This window comes from Stegodyphus dumicola, chromosome 5 (assembly GCF_044657685.1).
Source record: "Stegodyphus dumicola isolate Sdum_Otavi_A_Nest chromosome 5, ASM4465768v1".
Lineage (NCBI taxonomy): Eukaryota > Metazoa > Arthropoda > Arachnida > Araneae > Eresidae > Stegodyphus > Stegodyphus dumicola.
Window position 1 is genome coordinate 125,272,158 of NC_140772.1, and position 21,227 is coordinate 125,293,384.

Here is a 21,227-nt window from a genome sequence, read left to right on the forward strand (position 1 = left end):
AACTGGGCAGATTTATTGTACTTAAAATATAACTAATAAAATAAAATACAAAAACAATCTCTTTTAAATAATATATTACTTACAAGTCAGAAATTACTTTTGTTAACTGAATAAATTTTACAGAACAGATATTTAAAAGCCTCCAAATGTTAATTTTTCATTCAATATAAAAGCAAAAAAATATTAAATGATGTAATAACATTAAATCCCATATTAAATAATCAAGTATTACGTAGAGTACTATTATTATCCATAAATAAAAGTGAGAGTATGATCAAACTCTTGCAAGCAATATACGTTGTTGCCACTTTAATCACGGTGCAAGGATTTACAAAATCTTGTTGCCCTTAATTTTATCTTGAGTATGCATTTAAATATAATATAAATAATAAAAAAGACCGAAATAAATGATTTTTTTTGGGGGGACTGAGTAAAATTAACAGCCATCTTCCTAGATTGTGAAACAATAAGGTATTTCAAACTTTATGATAGATGGATAAAATATTTATTTATGTAGCCAAAAAAAGATTTTTTACTTATATACAGATGCAAAATTTAATTATTGCAGCTGACCTTCATGCATTAATATTTTGCTCTTTCAATTTTTCTTTTGGGAAAATTCTAATTTTCATACTCTTATTCATTTATTAAAAATTAACATGTTTGGAAGAATGAATAAAATTATATATAGATATTATATTATGTACAGCAGATATATTTAATATTTATATAACTACAAATTTGAAAGTATAAGTGATCTGTTAATATATGAGATAATGTTGCTAATTTTTAAACTTTTTCACTAATTTTAACACATTCTTTTCACAATTTTTTTCTCCTATGAAGAATCTCTTTATACATAAATTTTAGTAAAGCTAATATGTATGTATGTTTATACAAACCTCATCATCATTTTCTGGCAGAGTAATTGTTTTACCAATTATTACATCTTCTCCTGAAACTCTGGTACCAGGTGCAATAATTCCATCATCATCCAATTTATCATAAATAGCATTTCGCATACCTACAAAATATTAAAATAGCATTTAAGATTTAAAAAAGTTTAAAAATAAAATTCTAAAGGGGTAAAATTACAGTTTTTTAAGGACCTTGGCAAGTTTCTCTAGTAGGTTTTTCAAATTGCTCCTCCTGATCACCAATTTGCTTTTGCTCTGCATCTTTATAAGCTCGATAGAATACAGATCTGAAACAGGGTAGTTGATATCAAATGATAAGCATTACAAAAGGTATTAAATTATATTGATAAAAATTTTACTTTACCTAAAAAATCCTCTATCAATTGCAGATGCATTTAAAATTATAGAGTCTTCTTGATTATATCCAGTATATGACAAAATTGCAACAATAGAATTAATTCCAGCAGGTAATTCTCGGAAACGCAGATACTCCATTGACCTTGTAGTGACCAAAGGCTTCTGAGGGTAGTATAACACATGGGCCAATGTATCCATTCGAACATGAAAGTTTGTTATATACACACCCATAGCTTGCTTACCCATAGCAGACTGATAAGTGTTACGAGGAGACTAAAAGAAAAGAAATAAATTTAATATGTGTTTTTAAACCATAACTAAAACTGTTAAAAAGGAATGATTCCTCTTCAAGCAAGAGTTTACTTTTGCCTATGGTAATGAAATTAGTTTCTTGATATTCCATCTAATGGCTCACAAAGCCATACATAATGGAAACTGATGATATATATATACATATATAAATATATATGTGTACTTAAGTTCTCATCTCTGTGATAAATTTTGGATAATCTAATGAAATTTCAGTCAATAAAATGATGAGAATGCTTTTGGTCACTTAATATTTTTAAAAGAAAATCTTATTTTATATTGAATAAATATTTATAAGAAAAGTTAGAAGTTTCAAATCTGAATTAATATTGTCTTGAAAAGAAAGAAAACAATGGAAAAAAAGGGGGGGTTCATGATGAAATTGTTTTTCATACATGCAAAAAATATACCTGCTTATCCTCCTTTTAAAAAATAATGTCTCATTCACTCCCCATATTAATTATTTGATGAAAATTTTGTTTAATGCTAAAGATATTGCATTTTATTTAATCATAATCTCAGCTATCACGAAACTAATGCATAATTTACTATTTATTATATCCACATTTCTAGCAGCTTTTTAGAAAATACAGCCTGCTACCATAATTTTTTAGATTGATTTGTTCGAAATTTGAAAAATATTTCCAGTAAACTAAGATACAAAGATTATTTTTATTCTTTGCTTTAATTTAAAATTTAATCTTACTCGGTATTCTTTAAAAAATGATGCTGAATTCCATAGCGATGAAGATTCTGGGTTTGAATCTTGGAGAAGGTACAAATGTTTGTAAATGTAAAGTGCGTCTGAAGCAAATGGTACTCAAAATATACGGCAAGCTAGACGTCCTTCCAAGTCACTTGATAATAGGGGAAGAAGCGTAGCAAACTCTGGACACTAGAGTAGAACTGGGCAAAGTCATACTACCTTATAAGGGCTTAAGGCAAATGCCAATGACAGATGTAATCCTGCAATCCTTGCCACAACAAAATTTGTGGGTTAGTTTTCATTAGGCTAGACAAGTGAAATTAGACATAACAATAACATATTAAACTTATTAATAACTTATTAAACATTTCCTTTTAAGAAAATAAATATAGTATTAACAGAAATTATCTGAAATTGCATTAAGCATATTACAAGGGAGAAAGACGAGAAAGAGAAAAGAAATATCGTAATGTTAAATAAATATCAGTCTAGTTTAATTATAACAATTTAAAGTGCAAATGATCACCTGGTTATGATCAGGGAAAGGAATAATGGAGGCACAAACACCCAGCATCATGGATGGATGGATTTCACAATGAGTATATGTGGAACAATATGCTTGGCCCTTGTCTTCCTGAAGATCGTCAGGCGTCATTGCAAGCATCACTGTCTCTTCTTCTAAAGTGTCAATGTATTCAACAACACCATTGGCAACAAGATCTTGCCAACTAACAAATGAAATGTAGCATCAGTTTTGTAAAATAAATTATGTGTTATGAATAATAAAAAGTTACATTTTCAAAAGCAAATTTCATGCTTATATAGTTAATACAATTTCAAAAACATAAACATTCTTCAGAATTTCTTAATGTTCCTGTAATTTATGGAATCCAAAAGTTTCAGTAAAAATGCTTTCTTCAAGTAAAGGTATCTATTGTTTCTACTGATAGCTCAAATGTTTACATAACAGGCTGTAATGGCATGACTGATGTACAAGAAAAACCTAGGTGCCTTTCGTTTAAGAATCAAGACTTATGTCTACTCACAGTTCTTACCAAAAATATTTTAAATATAAACATAAAATTTACTGATATACTTTAACCCTTTTGTGATGGAAGGCATAACTGCTGGAGCCTACTGTTTCTTTTGTGAGAGTCTCTCCAGGGCACGAAGATTTTTTGTTATTAAGCCTTTAAATCCACAAAATTTCAGATAGGTGAACACATTGTTTAAAAATGTTGTGTAGAGTATATATGCAGTATGTGCTTTTTATATACTTTTTTTATTTACCTACTTCAGATACTTTCTTTTTTTTTTTTAATTTAATTTTTTTTTTTTTTTTTTTTTTTTTTTATTTTGCGAATCATTTTTTTTTCCAGTGTTAACTTGAATTTCAGTGACTTCTAACATCATAGATTTGACAACTAAAAATTTTTCTTAAAACTGATTCTTTTGTGAGATAAATTTCAATGCAGGGATCTACACTTAATCCTCTGTTATATTTCTTGAATTCATAATAGTTCCTTTGCCTTTTTGGAGGATTTCTGCAGAAGTGTGAACAAACGAAGAATCGTCATCACACTTTCTCAGAACTTTCATCTTAACAAAGCACTTCTTGTCTAGCTTTGAAAGCAGTTAACTTTAGTTTTTTTCTGCAAAACCAACATCTGACCAATTTTCTTAGTATGCAGTGGAACATTTTCAGTCTTCTTTTTTCTTTTCCTCATTACAGTCCCTTAAGTATTTGTCCCAAGTAAAAAAAATTCATTCATCAAACAGTCAATATATAAATGACAAGTCTTCAAGTACAAATTTAACAACACTTTCACCATATGATCTTGAAGTTGCCCCCCCTAAGTATAAATGATACAGCTATAAATATAACCTGGTTTACATTCATATAATATGTTAAAAATTTTCAACACTTTGACTTTCTAATGCTCAAAACAGACATATTTCAAATACACTAGGTATATTTTTCAATTAGAAAGTGGACTGCAAACCCATACACCCAATGCAATTAGGTTATATAATCAAAATCCAAGTGTCTGTGAGAGTGAACTTTCTCTCATTTCAAGTTGAAGAGCAAATACACTCTATAACAAAAAAATTGACGCACCAAGAAGGAATCATCTGATTGCTTTGAAATTTTATATGCGTAAATGTTTTGACCATATATGCAAATGATTAAAATTTGTTGTCCAATGAATGAATAGTGCGATCTCCTGTGCATCGGTACTGTGCATCCAGCAGATGTGTATATAAGGAGCTGTTCTTGAACTGTTGTTAAAAATTTCTGTTGCAATGCCATTTAGAATACCTTTCAACGACTGAAAAAAATGCCTCGCCACAGGATTCAAGCTCATTACGAGCAACTGCCAGAGTTTGAAAGAGATCATATCATTGGTTTGGAAGAGGCAGGTTGGGCAAATCGGAGAATCACTAGTCATATAAGTCGAAGCAATGTGGCGATTAGAAGATAATGGCAGATTTCAGCATCATGATGGTAATGGTCGACCTAGAGCCACAACAGATCGGGAGGACAGAGTGATTGTCAAATCAGCTGTCACAGCACCTGATTCATTGCCATCAACCATCAGACGTGCGACCTGCTCACGAGTGTTCACCATGACCATTCACTGATGGCTGATAGAGCAAAATCTACACTCATACCAACCATTACACTACTTGCCACTCCCGCCTGCGCACTGTCGAGCTCAATTACAGTGGTGCTTGGCTCAAACAGGTTGGAATGATGCTGACTGAGGACATATAGTCTTTTGCAAGGAATCCTACTTCCAACTGTGTCGTGACAATCATCGAAGACGTGTTTGTAGATGCCCAGAGCAGCATGCCAATCCTGCTTTCACTACTGCATGCCATGCAGGCCCCCAACCAGGAGTTATGGTTTGGGGTGCTATTTCCTTTGATAGCCAGACCCGTTTGGTCGTCATTAGAGGCACACTTACAGCATAGTGGTACGTCCATGACATTCTGAGACCCGTTTTGCTACTGTTCCTTTTGCAGTACCTTGGTCTTATTTCTCAGCAAGATAATGCCAGACTACATACGGCACATGTTGCTATGAGCTATCTTACAACTTGTCAAACACTTCCTTGGCCAGCCAGATCTTTCTCCCATCGAGCATGTCTCGGGTGTGATTGCATTTACCAGGGAATGTTGATGACCTAGCCTGATAATTGGAGCAAATTTGGTAAGAAATACTGCAGGAGACCATCTGGGAGATTTATCAGTCTATGCCCCACTGTGTGACAGTTTGAGTCAACACCTTATTGAGCTCGTTACTTTAACTATGTAACCCTGAAATAAATCATTCAAATGTTCTAAAATTTTAATCATTTTCCATTCTGTACATAATCTTCCTATCCACCAATTTTTGTCTCCATCAGACAATTCCTTCTTGGTGCATCTTTTTTTTTTTTTTTTTTTTTGTTTTGTTTGTTAGAGAGTGGAGTTTAAACTGCGGGTCATGACTCCCATGAGGGTTGCGCGACCTGCAGCAGGGGGTTGCCAAAAATTTTAGCAGTTTTGATATTTCTTTAACTTATTATAATAATTTTACAATTACCAAATATTTTTACATAATGTATCTGAAAATAGATAAAGATATGACAACACAAAGAAAAAATGAAAACATTTTGACACACTCTTTTTATAATACACATGTTCATTTTACTACTTGCTTTTTGCACATGATGCTGTCATTTTGTCTGTTAGTTATTTAAAATTTTCACATTATTCTATATCTTAAAATTAAAAGTTAATGACCTAAAACTGCAATAGTATATTACAGTACAAGTGAAAAATTTGACAGTTTAACTTACACGCATGTCGGATTTGCACAATGCTTATGGGATCTCACAAAATTTTTGTAAATATTATGAGGTCAAGGGGTCGCAACTGGAAAAAGTTTAAGAAGCCCTGTTATAGAGTGTACATACCAAATCCTATGGATATATAATGCCATCTTGAGCCAAAAATATTAATTTCTAAAATGCTTCAAAACTCTGACACGGTTTTATGACAGTCGTTCATCCTGGCACAATTGCATGAATCAGCAATAAAGGGTTAAGGAAGCTCTCAGTTTCAAAATATCATCATATCATGAACATCAAAGCAATAATTAAGAACAAGTATGAGCATTTTCTGTCACCTTAAGATTGAAATCTTCCACAATTGTTTTTCTCCCTTACCCCATTTTGTTTCTTCTGCATATTCCAATATACTTTGGAAACTTTTAATAATTTCTTATGAAATATCTGATGCCAAAAACAAATGTTTTACAATTAAGTCATACACGCTATGCAGTGGCAACATTAACAAAGAAACACCTAACCAACTGAAATGCACTATCTTAATGTATATAAACAGACATAAAATAGACCATTGTGAAATTTGAGAAATTGCATTTAACAACCTTTCTGAATTTCCTCTCTGAAAATCTCTTAACAAGCAGTCTAATATTCTCCCTGGTTACTAAACTGATTCATATTGCTACTGTTAACAAGTTTTATCCTTTGACCTATTGTTAGTAACACTTTCCCAATGATTTGATTATTTTTCTTTTGGCCCAATCATGGCTCACTTGTATTCAAATTAATAGACATAGCTACCAAGAAACATTTTTCCAATCCATCTCTCATACAGCATATTTTAGCTTTCTTGGTAAAATCTATAGCTTAACAGAAACTTGTAAACTCCCCAGTCCCCCCCCCAATAGGGCCAATTTTTCAAAATGGCACCAGCTGCTAGACAAAATTTCAACAATGCATATGCAAGAAATGGCACAGCCATTTCTTGTGCAGCCTTTCCCATTATCATCAAAAATATAAACACACACTCACATACAAAAGTATAGATTTTGTATATATTTCATATACACGCTCACATATAAAATATACACTTTTCTATAACTTAACAAAAAATTCAAAAATCCTAGAAATACACATGAGGAAAAGTGAATAAAATTTAAATAGAAACAAATTTTAAATGCAAATAAGCTAATAATAATAATATTAATGATAATATATATATCATTTATATTAAGAAAACTTTTAATATACCATCACCAAGAAAAAGAAATTTAATTAAAACCATGAAAAAGTATAAGAAAAAGAACTTTTTTATTCAGTATTTTAATTATTATTTTAAATTAGCTTATTCTAGACATCTATTGTGGTAAAAACAAAAAAACTGTTAAGAAAAATTCTTAATCACAAAAATCCCAAAATCAAACATAAAAATTTTAAGTACTGAAAAAGTAGCTATTTTCATTGATCGCAGATTGACTTGTCAAGGGGAATAACCCAATCTTCTATCAATTAACAACAACTAAATTAAGTGAGAGTGTTTCTTCTTTCTTCCAAGTATGGATCAAATTATATTTCTGATAGAGCGAAATCATAAGTCATGAACAATACTCAATCAATAGAAAGACATTAGTCAATTTAAGCCAAAAGAACCTTCATAAACAATATCAAATTAGTAAATAATCTTTTAAATTTAAGTTGCTCATGAAGACCACGACTAAATAAGAATCTTACTTTAGAAGATATATTCTCCAATACTCTCATTTTCAAATCAAAAGTAAAAACAAAAGTTATACATTTTTTAACATTAAAAAGTAATTCAAAATCAAAAGAAGATCAAAATGGATAAAATTCTTTATACTAAAGTTTAATAAAAGTACTTAATTAGATATTTAAAGATTAAACTCAGGAAGAAAATTAACTTGCTTACCTACAAAAATTAATAATAGATAAATATATGAATGATAACAAAATTGAAAGCTGAAGAGAATAAAGGACTTGATAAAAATGATGAACGCTGTAAGCAATTAAATTACACAAGATGTAAACACATGAAAGTACCTATAATTGTTATATTCTCTTTCCTTAAGTCGATCAACATGTCTCTTCTTTAACAAGAGTTTTTGATTTTCAACTATTAACAAAGGTCTGCAAATTCTACCAGCATCAGTATAAATTCGTATTTCACGATCACGAATGTCTCTTACCATCGAGACCTACAGAAAACAATTGTAATAAAAATTTCAAAATTTTTCCTGCAATTTCAAAACACATATATATATTTCAAAAGAACAGTTTTCATGTAACAGAATAAAATTTCCACTTACTATCATAAAAAAATTTCCAAAGTAGCAAATAAATTTATAAAGTTAAACATTTTGCTCATTAAATGGGGGAGATGTAACGCCATACCTGCCAACCTCTAAAGATAAAAATTCAGAAGATTTCTCCCCCAAATTCAGAAGATTTCTCCAAAATTCAGAAGAACATGAAGAATTAATATCATACTTTGATATTAAAAAAATAACAATTTATACAAATAGAAAAAAGAAAATTGTACTTACATTAGTAAATCTCAATTAAGTAGTAACTAAAAAAAACAAGAACTTAATTCTTACACAAAAAAATTATTGCAATGAATTTAGAGTGCATTTTTTGGCTTTAGCCAAAACTTCTTTGGAAAATTTCCTGTCATAACAATTAGTTTTCTCATAACATTTAGCAATTAAAATGTTTTCTAGAGTTTTTGCTGAAATTGAAGAACGAAACATAGTTTTGTTTTTCTTCACAACACTGAAGACTCTCTCGCACTCAGCATTACTGTGTGGAATTACGAGAATAGCACATAAAACTCTTGCTAGTCTATCATATTTTGGTGTTCCATCAGCTCTTTTTATTCTTTTTAAGGTACCAACGAGGACATCAAGTCTATCTTCTCCAGAACTGGCAAAGTCTTCAAACTGTGCAGCAGAAAATTGGTTCTGTAGTTCACCTAAAGCATCATTATGGCATTCACTTTCTTTAATTGTTAACAAAAATGAAAATTTATCAATAAAAAAACGAATCTTTTCAAAAGATGAATTTTCAATTTGTTTCAAATTTGCCACTTCAGCATTTAAAAGAACTTTATTTTGCAAAGGAAACTTCCTTACAATGTAATCACAGGGAGGAAAAGTACTTTCTAACACATTGAAAAAATTCTTTTTTCTCATGATCTTTCAAAGAATTTACAAGTTCCCTGGACGGTTATTCTACGCTACGAGAGTCGACAGCAAGTTGTGGGCCGCCAGATGTCACTGCTAGTAAAAAACAGGTCTGCCCGACATCCTATATTCTCTGAGTACGGAAGTTGTCGAAAGCACGTGAAAAAGTGTTGCCGCGTCGTCAATCAGAGTTGTGCAGTTGACGTACTAAGTAGACAATGGCTTTGTAGTGTTTTCGCCGCTGATTTTTTCATATTTAAGCAAAGAATACGATCGCAGATCTCTGAATCGGTGGCGAATTTATAGAAAATATGTTGATGCTTTTGCTCTGCCAAAAGATGTTTTCATTGCATATTTCAGATTGCCAAAATTTATAGTTATTTTAATTTGCGATGAACTGAGAGAGTATTTGGAGCCACATTCAGAAAACAAGAACGCAATTTCTACTGAAAGAAAGGTTCTACTACTCCTGAAATTATAGATATAAATTGTAATTGTATGCTTTAAAAATGTAAAAGATAATAAGTTTATCAAGCACATAAACCTTCTTAATTTAATGCAAATATAGACATCTGATAAGCTTCTACTCGATTTATGTACAGCAAGAATTACGTTTACTTTAAAATCTAACAGTTGAATACCTTACGAATAATACTGTGAATACAAAAAGGAATGTCGTTCATTATTACGCGAAATTCACACTACTGTAAAAAAAAAAATTTTTTTTTAAATTATAAAACTATAAAATAGCTTTATAATATTTTTAAAAGTGTCACACTAGTAGTAGCTGTACTACTACTAGTGTGACACTTTTAAAAATAAGTTTTAGCCCAGAGGGGCTATTAATTTTGTTTTGCCATTTTGTGGCGTTTCACGATAAATGGCATTTCACTTTTCAAATCATTGCCACCAAGTATTTTCGCACTCTATTATATTTAAAGAAATTAAATAATGAGGAATCTGCAGAATGTATGAATGTTATAAAACAACGGTACTTAGAGCCATGAAATTCTGAATAACGTAATACTCTATTCTAATATGGGCATCTGGAGGCCCAAATTTGGAACTGGAAATTTGTATTATTATCCATTTCATATATCATATTTTGTAAAGCATTTACGAGTTTTTGATTAAGAAATCCAACTATTTCAAAGCGAGCAATGGCAGCATTGTACCGGGGGGGGAGAGGAAAACAACATATTCATCTCTAGCGCGCGATACTATGTATCGGAAATTCTAAAGATATGCTTTTTTAAAATTATATGATATTGCTGTTGAATTGAATTTTATGGTTTAAGTGCGAAAAACATGATATTTAATAAATAAAGACAACACGCAAAACGTTAAAAAAATGGCCGTTTGGGAGTAATATAAAATCTGATTTTTGTTGTTGCTGTTGTGTGTGTGTAATTTATTAAGTTTTAAAACTGGTTTCTAAGTGATGACTTTCTAAGGGAAACTGGCTCATATACATGTTACACATGGGGAAAACCACGAAAACACCGCCCAGCTCGTTCGCGGGATTCGAACCTCGGACCAAACTACCTGCATTCAGCGACTCTACCGCTCGGCGGCTGGTAGGTTTGTTAGCAGAATTATACTGCATTATTAATGTATTATGCTATAAAGTAACAATGCTATAAGACTGAGGGTTTGTTCATGGAAAAGTACTTTTGTAACTTATTATAGTATTAAAAAATCATTGTTTCTTAGCAAATTTAGAAAAAAAAAAAAAAAAATACTATTCATAGCATTCTCGTTTTTATATTGTAAAAGAGATATTGATTATTATTAGTTTTCTATTTAAAATGTGTTGAAACGCTGGTTTGACAAGGACTTCAACTGCAGGAGACCTACACTGATTATTTTTTCTTTAGTACTCGCATTGTGAAAATATCACTATCTTTTAATTATTTTCACAGAATAAAATCTTTTGAGAAGGAAGAATATTTAAACTGAGCAGTTTTTAAATTAAAATAACAGCAATGTAATATTAAAAAAAGGTATTAGTAATTGTGTGACAAAAATTGCAAAACGAATTAATCACACATACAAGATAGATTAGTTTAATTTTGGTTGTATATATTTTATATTGAAAAAATACTTTCTTTCATGTTAATTATAGAATAAATTATTTAAAATGAAGCATTTTGATGCGTGTGTGATAGTTGAATGCAGCAGCAATCGGCCATACTGTAATAGCGAATGAATTTTATTTCTTTTCCTGAAAGAAATAATTTTCATAGAAAAAGAAAATAAAAAAAGGGAAGAAATAGTAAGAAAGAAATATTTTCTTTCTAATTTCTTATTTAGAAAAATATTTTTTCAATAGTAACTGTAAAATAAATTGAGGAAAAACAGTTTTAATGTAAGCATGGGGAGGAAAAAAAAAAAAAAAAAAAAAAAAACTTAGTTTGCTATTAGATTGTAATGCAAATTAATCATATTATAAATTTAAATGATTAAAATTGTTTATTTCTAAAAGTATTTGAAGTAAGCTTAATTCATTTACTTTTATCTATTTACCATTGCTTTCATGGTATCCCATATCATTCCTTATTTCTTAGCTCTAAATTCCTGCGTTAAATTTCCCCTTAAAAAACGGAATTTTCCTTCACATAACACAGCAGCATATTCTGCTGCGTGTTGGTCATAATACTGTTTTGTGCAATTTTTTTCGAACTACAAATGCAGCGTGTGAATTAGTGAAATAATGGGAAATTATTCCTAGAACTTCAGACAGCGCACACTATAAATTTCGTCACTCGTCTGTACTGCAATTGGTCTAAAGCTCCTTGAAGCCTTGTCCCCTTTCAGTAAAGTTAAATGGACCCAACCGCCCACCAACTGAGGACCACAGAATGGCTTTCTCCGATAAGTTGTGATGGCTGTCCATACCCATTTTTTTTAGTCAATATTGTTTGCTCAAGTTGTAGACAGATCCAGTGATCATAGAATAGGCGTCCTGGTTTGATTTCCAATTATAAGATCGTCATCCTTTTGATTTGCCAAACTATTATAGGCAACACGAATCAACACACTGTTTTTCACAACGAACGGTTTTACAAACTTAGTATAAATTTCTTTCAAAAGATCATTAAGAATTTGGATAAGCAGGGGAGATTTTGGCGAAGCTGATTGTAGAAGGGTATTTACACTTTCAAAAATCTTAATGGTACTTAACACAAAACTACAATATGCTTTGTTCAAATCCGAAGAAAGAAGATAGAAAATTCTTTCCTCCCGGCTAATAGAAGACTGTTTCTTCTTCCCTTCAACTTTTTTAACAAAGTTGACCTTTGAGAAGTCTTCTAAGCATTTTCTTTTTAAAGGGTTTGATTCTGTGTGTTGGCTTTTCCCTTTTAAAGCATTTTGATTAGAAGCAAAGTTGGTTTTCGGAATCTTATATGCCGATAAATTTGATGGGATCTGTGGTTTCGTTTTGGTCTCTTCGTGGAAATATTTTAGCAATGCATCCCACTGTTCAATAAACCTTCCTAGCGCTCTGCCTAAGGATAACCATCTCGTGCATACATGTTTCAGAATTTTTCTTGTTTCACCAGAGCACAGTTCTTGGAAATTCTTTAGGTTTTCTTTCCTTTTTACACTTTTTTCCAGATAGAAAAACACATCAATCAGAAGCTGGTCGATATTTAATGGTAAAGCAGTTGCAGCTTTTTCTGCTGCCAAATTAATTAAGTGGCATGGGCATCCAATAACAATTAATTCATTTTGTTCTTTTTTGAGGAAAGAGGCTACACCTTTTTTGTCACCCACCATGACATGAGCATTATCTGCACCAAATGAAATGCAGTTTGATATTGGGATGTTAAGTTGTTTCCACTCATTAATTACCAAGGAGTCAATATTTTCCCCCATAGTCTGGAGTGCAGCTATCGTTTTACTTTGTGCATCACAAGAAATTTCGTTCACAATAGAGGATGTTTTCATGCAAGCACAAGCATATTTCTGAGCAATCTTGGAGTCGGGAAACATCCGTCGGAAAAGTTGACCGGCGTGATCGGCAGTGCTTAGCGGCACATTGCTTTCCATGAGGAATGCAATAAACAAACACTCTGCCAAAATGACATCGGCATCCGAATTCGTAGCCGAATTTGAAAAAAAAATCATCCACTTTCTTTGACGTTGTCGAAGCCGAAGCATTAACTTCATGCTTTTTAGACTTAACATGCTTCACAATGTCGCTTCTTCCACCATCACTTATTATGAAGTCACACACGCACACGTTGCAAAATGCATAGTCATTTCCTTTGAAGGATTATTTAATTGTTGGAAATTTGGCTTTGTAGGCAGGCCGAAAATATTGAGAATACAGTTTTTTTGAACTCATTTCGTAACAACGACGTATTAAGAAAATTCGAAAAAGAAAAGAGTGGGAGAAACAAGTTCAGTGCATTGGATTGGCTGGTTAAGCGGCGAGTTGGGAGAAACCGCAGGTTACTGGATTCGAATTAGTCGGTAGTTGGCGGTAAAACACAATGCAATTGGCGAAAATCGCTGAATTGGTGAAAAATTCTAAAATTTTGACAAAAATCACTAAAAACACTTGAAAAAGGAAAAAAATCGTAAAAAATGGATTATGATCGCAAAATCGTAAAGACAAATGCACTTTCGTAAAAATTACGAAAAATTCGTAAAAGTTCGCAGGTATGGTAACGCGTAAAAATTTACATGTGCTATACCAATAATTAGTTTGATCTCTCATCAGATAGATAATAAATACATTGTAATAACTACAAAAAAAAAAATACATTAATTCACAGCTCGCTTATATGTTTTGTGAGCTGCCTGTTTGCTACATTTAGATGTCAAGTTTTACATTAAATTATGAATTCAAAATAAATATACATAGTTGACTGAACAATGTACTAAAATTTGTTTCCACATCTTGTTACATAATTATCTATGTAATCTTCACTTATGTAATACCATTTTAAGAACAAACAGATTGCATTATTATCAAACACAATCTAATATAATTGTAAAATTAATTTAAGAATAAAACTAACTACCTAAAAATTCTATCAAGTAATTGGCATTAAATCAGAAAATTTCTTGAAACATTTATAATTCACACATAAGTTAGGGATTTACATGGTCACTATTAATTTTTCTTATTTTTTATTTTTTAAAAACTATTTGTTAAAAGTGCTTTGTTAAAATCTCAATTTAAGGAAACTTTCCAATTTAAAATAACACATAATCAAACCTTTATTACTTTATTACTAATTTTTACCTTTATTACTAATTTATTACTTCAGTTTAAAAACATATTAGAACAATTATTTATTAAAAGCTACAAAACATATATCTGTTAGCAAAATATATGTTTTCTTTTTCTATTTTTAATTTGAAATTTTTCCAGATATTTTAGCTTTTTCTCTCTCTAACAACTTTTGTAAGTTCATTTGCTTTAATAAACAAATCGATATTTTTACTAGTATCTGCTTTATTAGCTAATTTGTTAATATTTTCAACAATATTTCATTAAGAATTTTTTTTTTTTTTTTTTTTTTTTTTTTTTTTTTAGTACAACCAGTTTCTTTCTGTAAGTTTCTTCTTGATCTCTGAATTTTCAGATTTAATTAAGATGTTTGTTGTTCTAAAAAAGTGCATGAATTCAGTATACATAAAAGAAACCACTGACTTTATTTCTAAAGAAATACTAAAGTAACATCAATATTGAAAATAACTCAAAAAAAAAAAAAAAAAAAAACTTTATGAAATTATATGGTACAAAGCTACATACATAAAATGAATCTTTTAAATTGTTAGTTTCCGATATATTTATCATAAAAAAAATTCATCTCTACAGATGCTTGCCCATAAGACAAAACTGTAATAATTTTTGCAGCTTTCCATACTTGTAAATACAGAAAAGAATGTAAGAGGGGAAAAGAATGTGTTAAGAGAAAGACTTCTGGGGTGAAAACTAGAAAATTCAATTATTTCTGATTTCACTGGTTTTTCAAAAAATAAAGAGAAATTCATAACAATTGTCTCATAAGCATGCCCCTTGTATTCTAATACAATGAAAAAATTTTTCATATAGAATTTTTTGCCATCAACTGCAGATCTATAAATCTTGCCTTCAAATCCTTCTAGAATTTTCCAAGATACAACGACCAAAAAATAAAGGGAAAATAGTCTCTCAGCCAAACCTCTGACACAAGGCTATCAAATTTTACAAAAAAAAAAAAAAAAAAAAAAAAAAAAAAAACTTAATATTTAAGACACAATAACACGCCGAATAAATACTGATTCAGAAGTCAAACAACAAAAATCAGCGTTAATTCACAAAATTTTCACAGGACTAGTTTCGATGGTTTTACCGAACCATCATCTTCAGCTGCAAAACCGCAAATGAAGAAGACAGGAAATAATGTTTAGATAAGATAAGAAAGCCTGGGCAAGAATAAGCAAGTGGCGCCATCTGTTGGCGAAACCAGAACTAAAACATAATTTCTCTAAAAGCCGAAGGCAAATTTGGATTGGACTTAGGATCGTTAACTAGAACAGAAAGATTTTTATGAATGTGAAATGCCTCTAGAAAATCCAGTTCTCCAATGGAAGATGATTTTTGAATAATTTTGGCAGCAGAAAAATTGAAAGTGTGATTTTCGGACCAACAATGTTGAGCAACAGAAGACTTCTGTGTTTCCTTTTTTTTAACATATGCCTCATGTTCTTTGACGCGAAATTTTAAGGCTCTCTTAGTTTGGCCAATGTAAATTAAACCGCACTGGCAAGGAATCCTATAAATACCCCAGGAATTCATATCCGGAATGGGGTCCTTTAGTGTAGAAGTTGGAATTTTATTGATGGGAGAGTAAACAACCCGAAAGTTAAATTTCTGCAAAATATGTGCAACTTTATAGCTAATTGATGGAAAGAAGGGAATGACAACAGAATTTTTATAATCTCCTAAAATAAGAGTGTGGCTTTTAGTGTGTTGAGATGAGAATTTTTTAACTGCTTGATTAATAATGTTGGGTGAAAAGCCCCTGTCAATAGCTATTGCTTTTAAATAATTTAGTTCTTCATCAAGGGCTAGTTTGGAGGAGCAAGAGCACGGAAAACATAGGAATAAAATGAAGCTAACTTTTGTTTAGTCGGATGATATGATTTAAAGTGTGGTGGAAGGCACACCGATGAAGGTTTACGGTAAACTGTAGTACTGAAGTTGGATGTGTTACGTGTGACCAGAATGTCGAGAAACGGAAGAGAATTGCAAGTCTCAAGTTCAAAAGTGAACTGAATAGCAGGATCAATAGAATTCATTGTTGAAAGAACTCTATTTAAATCATCTTTATTACCTTCAAACAGGGTAAAAGTATCGTCTACGTAGCGGAACCATGCCGGGAAGTTTAAAGTTTCAAACAATTTTGATTCATAATAATGCATGTAGATATCAGCCAGGATGGGACTGAGGGGGCTTCCCATGGCTAATCCCTCAGTTTGCTTGTAATATTTATTTTGGAAAACAAAATGTGTTTGTTTCAAACAGAGTTGAGTGAGAGAAATTAGCTCATCAATTTCGATGCAAGAGAAATGAAATTCGCGAAGTCTGGTTTCTAGACATCTTAATGCACCCTCCACTGGGACATTGGTGAATAATGATTTTACATCAAAAGAAACCATGAGTAAATTACGAGGAGAAATGTTTTTAACCTTTTTTACAAACTCTATTGAATTTTTTATGGTGTAAATGTTATTGTCTAATAGAGTGGAAAATCTAGAAACTAAATATTTAGCTAATGGATACGAGGCAGTACCTAAATTTGATACAATAGGGCGGAAAGGAATACCACTTTTATGAATTTTGGGAAGAGCATATAATCTGGCACAATTCGCAACAGATGGGATAAGCGAATGTTTTAAGTTGCTTGAAATGATTTGCGAAGATTTGATCGCAGTTTTTATTTTGGATAAGTCCGAAGGTGAAGGATCTTTAGGGATCGGATTATATGGTCCTTCGTTTAAGAGTTTAGTGACACCATCGATGTAAGTGGTCTTATCCATGACGACTATCTGGCCACCTTTGTCGGCCTTTGAAATGACAATATCCGGGTTAGAATGAATCTCGCGCATTGTAGCTCTTTCTCTCGCAGTTAGATTTGGTTTCAAAGGTTTATTATTCAATTTCACATTATGAGCGATAAGATGCCTAATCATTTCTTTCTGTGAATCTGAAACTTTACTGAACTTGAAAGCTTTTTCGATAGGAGCCAAAATCTTTGGAATCGAGGGTTTACAGGTTTGTGAGAAGTTAAAATTATATTTTAGAATTCTCTCTTGTTCTTCTGAAAGACTAACATTAGAAATATTAACTATTGGCTTGATGTTTACAATGGGAAGATTTTTTGAACTACTTAAACTGGAAGACTGTAAAAGAAGTTTTTCGAATTTAACTGCAAGGATGTTTTTATGACGGTTAACTGCATTCTCCGTTCTAGACCAAGACTTTTGTTCAAGGGCAGTGAATTTTGGATATGTTTTAGCGAGTTCCAGATGAAGCTTATAGAGTTCATGTTCAATTTTGGACAATTGTTGACGTGTATCCCTTATCACGGACCGAAGTAAGGCAAGTTTGCAATTTAACAGAATTCTTGAAACGCGACTCGAAGGTTTTTGATTAGATTTGATTTGAATAAAATTGGGGATCAATTTTTTACATTTACATTTAAGTAAAAAGTCAAGATGATTCAGGAATTTTTGCCGTTTCAGGCGTAATTTAGTGAAACGATTAACAATCGTTAACCCGCAGAGCAGTGTGAAATTGATAAACAGATTTTGGAATGGTTAGACAAACAAAGGATATGCCTTTATCCATTTTTTTCAGCAATTCCACTTTTTGTTTGATGGACATCGAAACATGCTTTCGCTTTGTAGATCCTTTGGCAGCTCCAACATCGGAAATTCTTTTTGACATAATTGAAAGTTCAAGCTTACTTTTATAAAATTCTCTAACAGTCTGCAAAAAATAATAAGCTGGATCCAATTTGAAGATTATGGAACAACGCAATCTGCAACATTAATTGAAATAGATAATTAGATAATTTTAGCTTAGCTTATACCGTCCGTTGTACATTAAACGTGCATGCGTAAATGCATAATGTGGTTACGCATGCTCAGAAAGTTTGTAGCTATGAGGTCCGGATTATAGATCTTTCTGGATTATGGACGTCCGGATTAAAGACTTTTGACTGTAATACTTTCAAATTTCAGGAAATTTTCTCTGGCATGATTCTGAAACTAATTGTAGCAGTATGATGACATTCTACCACAAAATTTAATGCACATATTTTTTGCTAAGTATGCTGCGAAATAAATATAAATACCTGAATTTATTTTAAAATATCATTAAATAGATTTCTATCTTTCATTAAGGTGCAAAATGTTGGCAGAAAAAGACTTTTTTTAATCCAGATTGAGCAGATTAAAATCTGAATCTTCAGTGGAAAAAACAACTCCTAATATAGTTATTAGTTCAAAGGGGCTTTGTCCCTAAGGGACTGTTGTTTTCTTTTTTTTGATTTTGTATCGAATCACGCTGAATGTCCGTTTCATTTTTAAAACTATTGCCACCAAATATTATCACCCTGTATTATATTCAAAGAAATTAAATAAATAATTAAATTTATGTATTTAATATAAAAATTTATGCATAAATTTATGTATGTTTCTCGCAATGTGATAAAACAACGAAACCTAGAGCCATCAAATTTTGAATGACGTAATCCTACTTCGAATATGGGCATCTGGAGGCCCACATTTGTATTATTATCAATTTCATATTTGTAAAACTTTAACGAATTTTTGATTAACAAACTCAATGATTTTAAAGCAAGCAATGGCAACATTGTACAGAAAACTGTGTATCGGAAATTCGAAAGATAAGCTCATTTTAAAATTATTGTGCAACATTGCTCTTGAACTGAATTTTATGGTTAAGTGCAAAGAACATGATATTTAATAAATAAAGGTAAAAAATAAAATGTATATATATATAAACCAACTAGCCCTTTGGACATAATTAAAAATCTGAAACCTTTCAGATGTTTTTTTTTTTTTTTTGGGGGGGGGGGGGGTAATAGTACTGTTTTGAGGATTACATGTATGTATATATAATATATGCCATATTTTCTGGTGAATGAGATGTACCCTCTTTTTTATGCACATTTTTATGAGATGTACCCTCTGTTTTACGCACATTTTTGAAGAAAAAACTTTTATGAGTAATCATTATAATGAATTTGCAGTATTTTAAATATAAAGTAATGCAAAGTAATACTTTCTGAAAATACCCAATCTATTGAACCTTTTAAGAACACCTTTCAATCTCCTTGGTCAAAACCCAGACACTTATCTCCAGAGCTAAATGAAGAGTCACTTGAAACCTCTTTTAAATCAGCATCTGAGTTCTCATACAACAAATTGTATTCTGTACCATCCAGAGCATTACTAATGCCACACTTCTTAAACGATTTAACCACTGTCTCTGTTTTCACAGCATCCCATGAAGCTTTGACACATTCACAAATGACGTATTGGCGTACAAGACGCACTCCATTTCTCAGACCTATTTTCATAGGGAAAAAGTGTGTCTTATACGCCAGCAAATATGGTATATATACGTCATTGGCAAATTTGTGTGTTTTCAACTGGGTCCATAATTAATTTACTTCTCAGCACCACCAATTCACACTACAGGGATAGACTGGAATTTTCTTAAAACACACCTGGAAAACCTGGAAAAGTCAGGGAATTTCATTCTCCTGTTTGATTGGCAAGCTTAAAAGCCTAATAATAAGATCTGCATTGACCTTGCAGCATGATTGCTGCTTTTTCAACTTCGAAAATAGAAGCATATGCTAAAGTAGTTTGCTTTAGGCTATGATTTGTGACACTTAACGTTCTTCACATGCTTGCTGTGTATTGAAGCTTTCTTTCCTCCTCACCTTTTTCTCTCCTCCCTATCATTTTCTTCGTTAATGCTTCTTATTAATCACAGTATTTGCATTGTAAATGACATGTCAAAGTATAAGATAATCAATTCTGATCAATTGGCTTTTGAATTCTTGTGAAGTCATATATAATTGCAAATTTTTGTGTTTTCAAGTGGTACCAGGATTAATTCACCTCTCAGCACAGTCAACATGCATTACGTGGATAGACTGGAATTTTCTTGAAACACACGTGGAAAAACTGGAAAAGATGGGAAATTTCATTCTTCTGTTTGAGTGGCAACCCTGTTGGCATATGGGTTATAATTTGAAAATTGTTTTTTGTTTAATATATCAGAAACAGTTTTACTTTTTCATGAATATAAATTATTTTGTCAAGCCTTCCTAAGTGTAGTAACTTTTCAATGCTTTGGCAATTTTAAGGTTATTTTTTGTTCCAAATTTTTAATTTTGATATTTTCACATTTTATGATTTTTTGAAAAAAGTATGTGTTGATAAGATATCATTAAAATAGTAATATATTAATATTATATATATATATAAATGTAAAAAGAAAAATAAATTGTTAAAGAACTTTGAAAACTAAAGTTCAGTACTAACAGAATCGAGATTATTAAATAAGTTTAAATAAAATAAATTAATACTGTGAAGGAAGTTTTCTTAAATCAAAGAGTAATTAAAATATGAAAATTATTTGAAATTAATTAGGAATTTGTAAAAATTCTCTTAAAGCCTATGTTCGGATTACTGTAGTTGAAAATTATAAAGCAAAATTAATGAATAAAATAAGAAATAAGAAAATGATGTAGTCGATTGAATATTTCCAAATTAGATTGTCATCAGGGGGTGTTTAATATGAAATTTCTCTCACTTACATCAAGTAGCCCAAAAAATTGTTTGTCCTTTTCTGATATAA

At 31.2% G+C, this 21,227-nt stretch overlaps 1 protein-coding gene across 1 annotated transcript in view; it reads right to left on the minus strand.

Annotated features, from left to right (window-relative positions):
• Positions 1 to 21,227, minus strand: part of Polr2B (RNA polymerase II subunit RpII140) — a 176,819-nt gene that overhangs the window by 41,326 nt on the left and 114,266 nt on the right. The window contains exons 12-16 of the mRNA XM_085817030.1: positions 8,181 to 8,335; positions 2,816 to 3,017; positions 1,282 to 1,547; positions 1,110 to 1,204; positions 903 to 1,024 (exon numbers count right to left, since the gene is read on the minus strand). Of these exons, the coding sequence (XP_085673156.1) occupies positions 903 to 1,024; positions 1,110 to 1,204; positions 1,282 to 1,547; positions 2,816 to 3,017; positions 8,181 to 8,335 (840 nt within the window). The remainder of the gene's footprint in view (positions 1 to 902; positions 1,025 to 1,109; positions 1,205 to 1,281; positions 1,548 to 2,815; positions 3,018 to 8,180; positions 8,336 to 21,227) is intronic.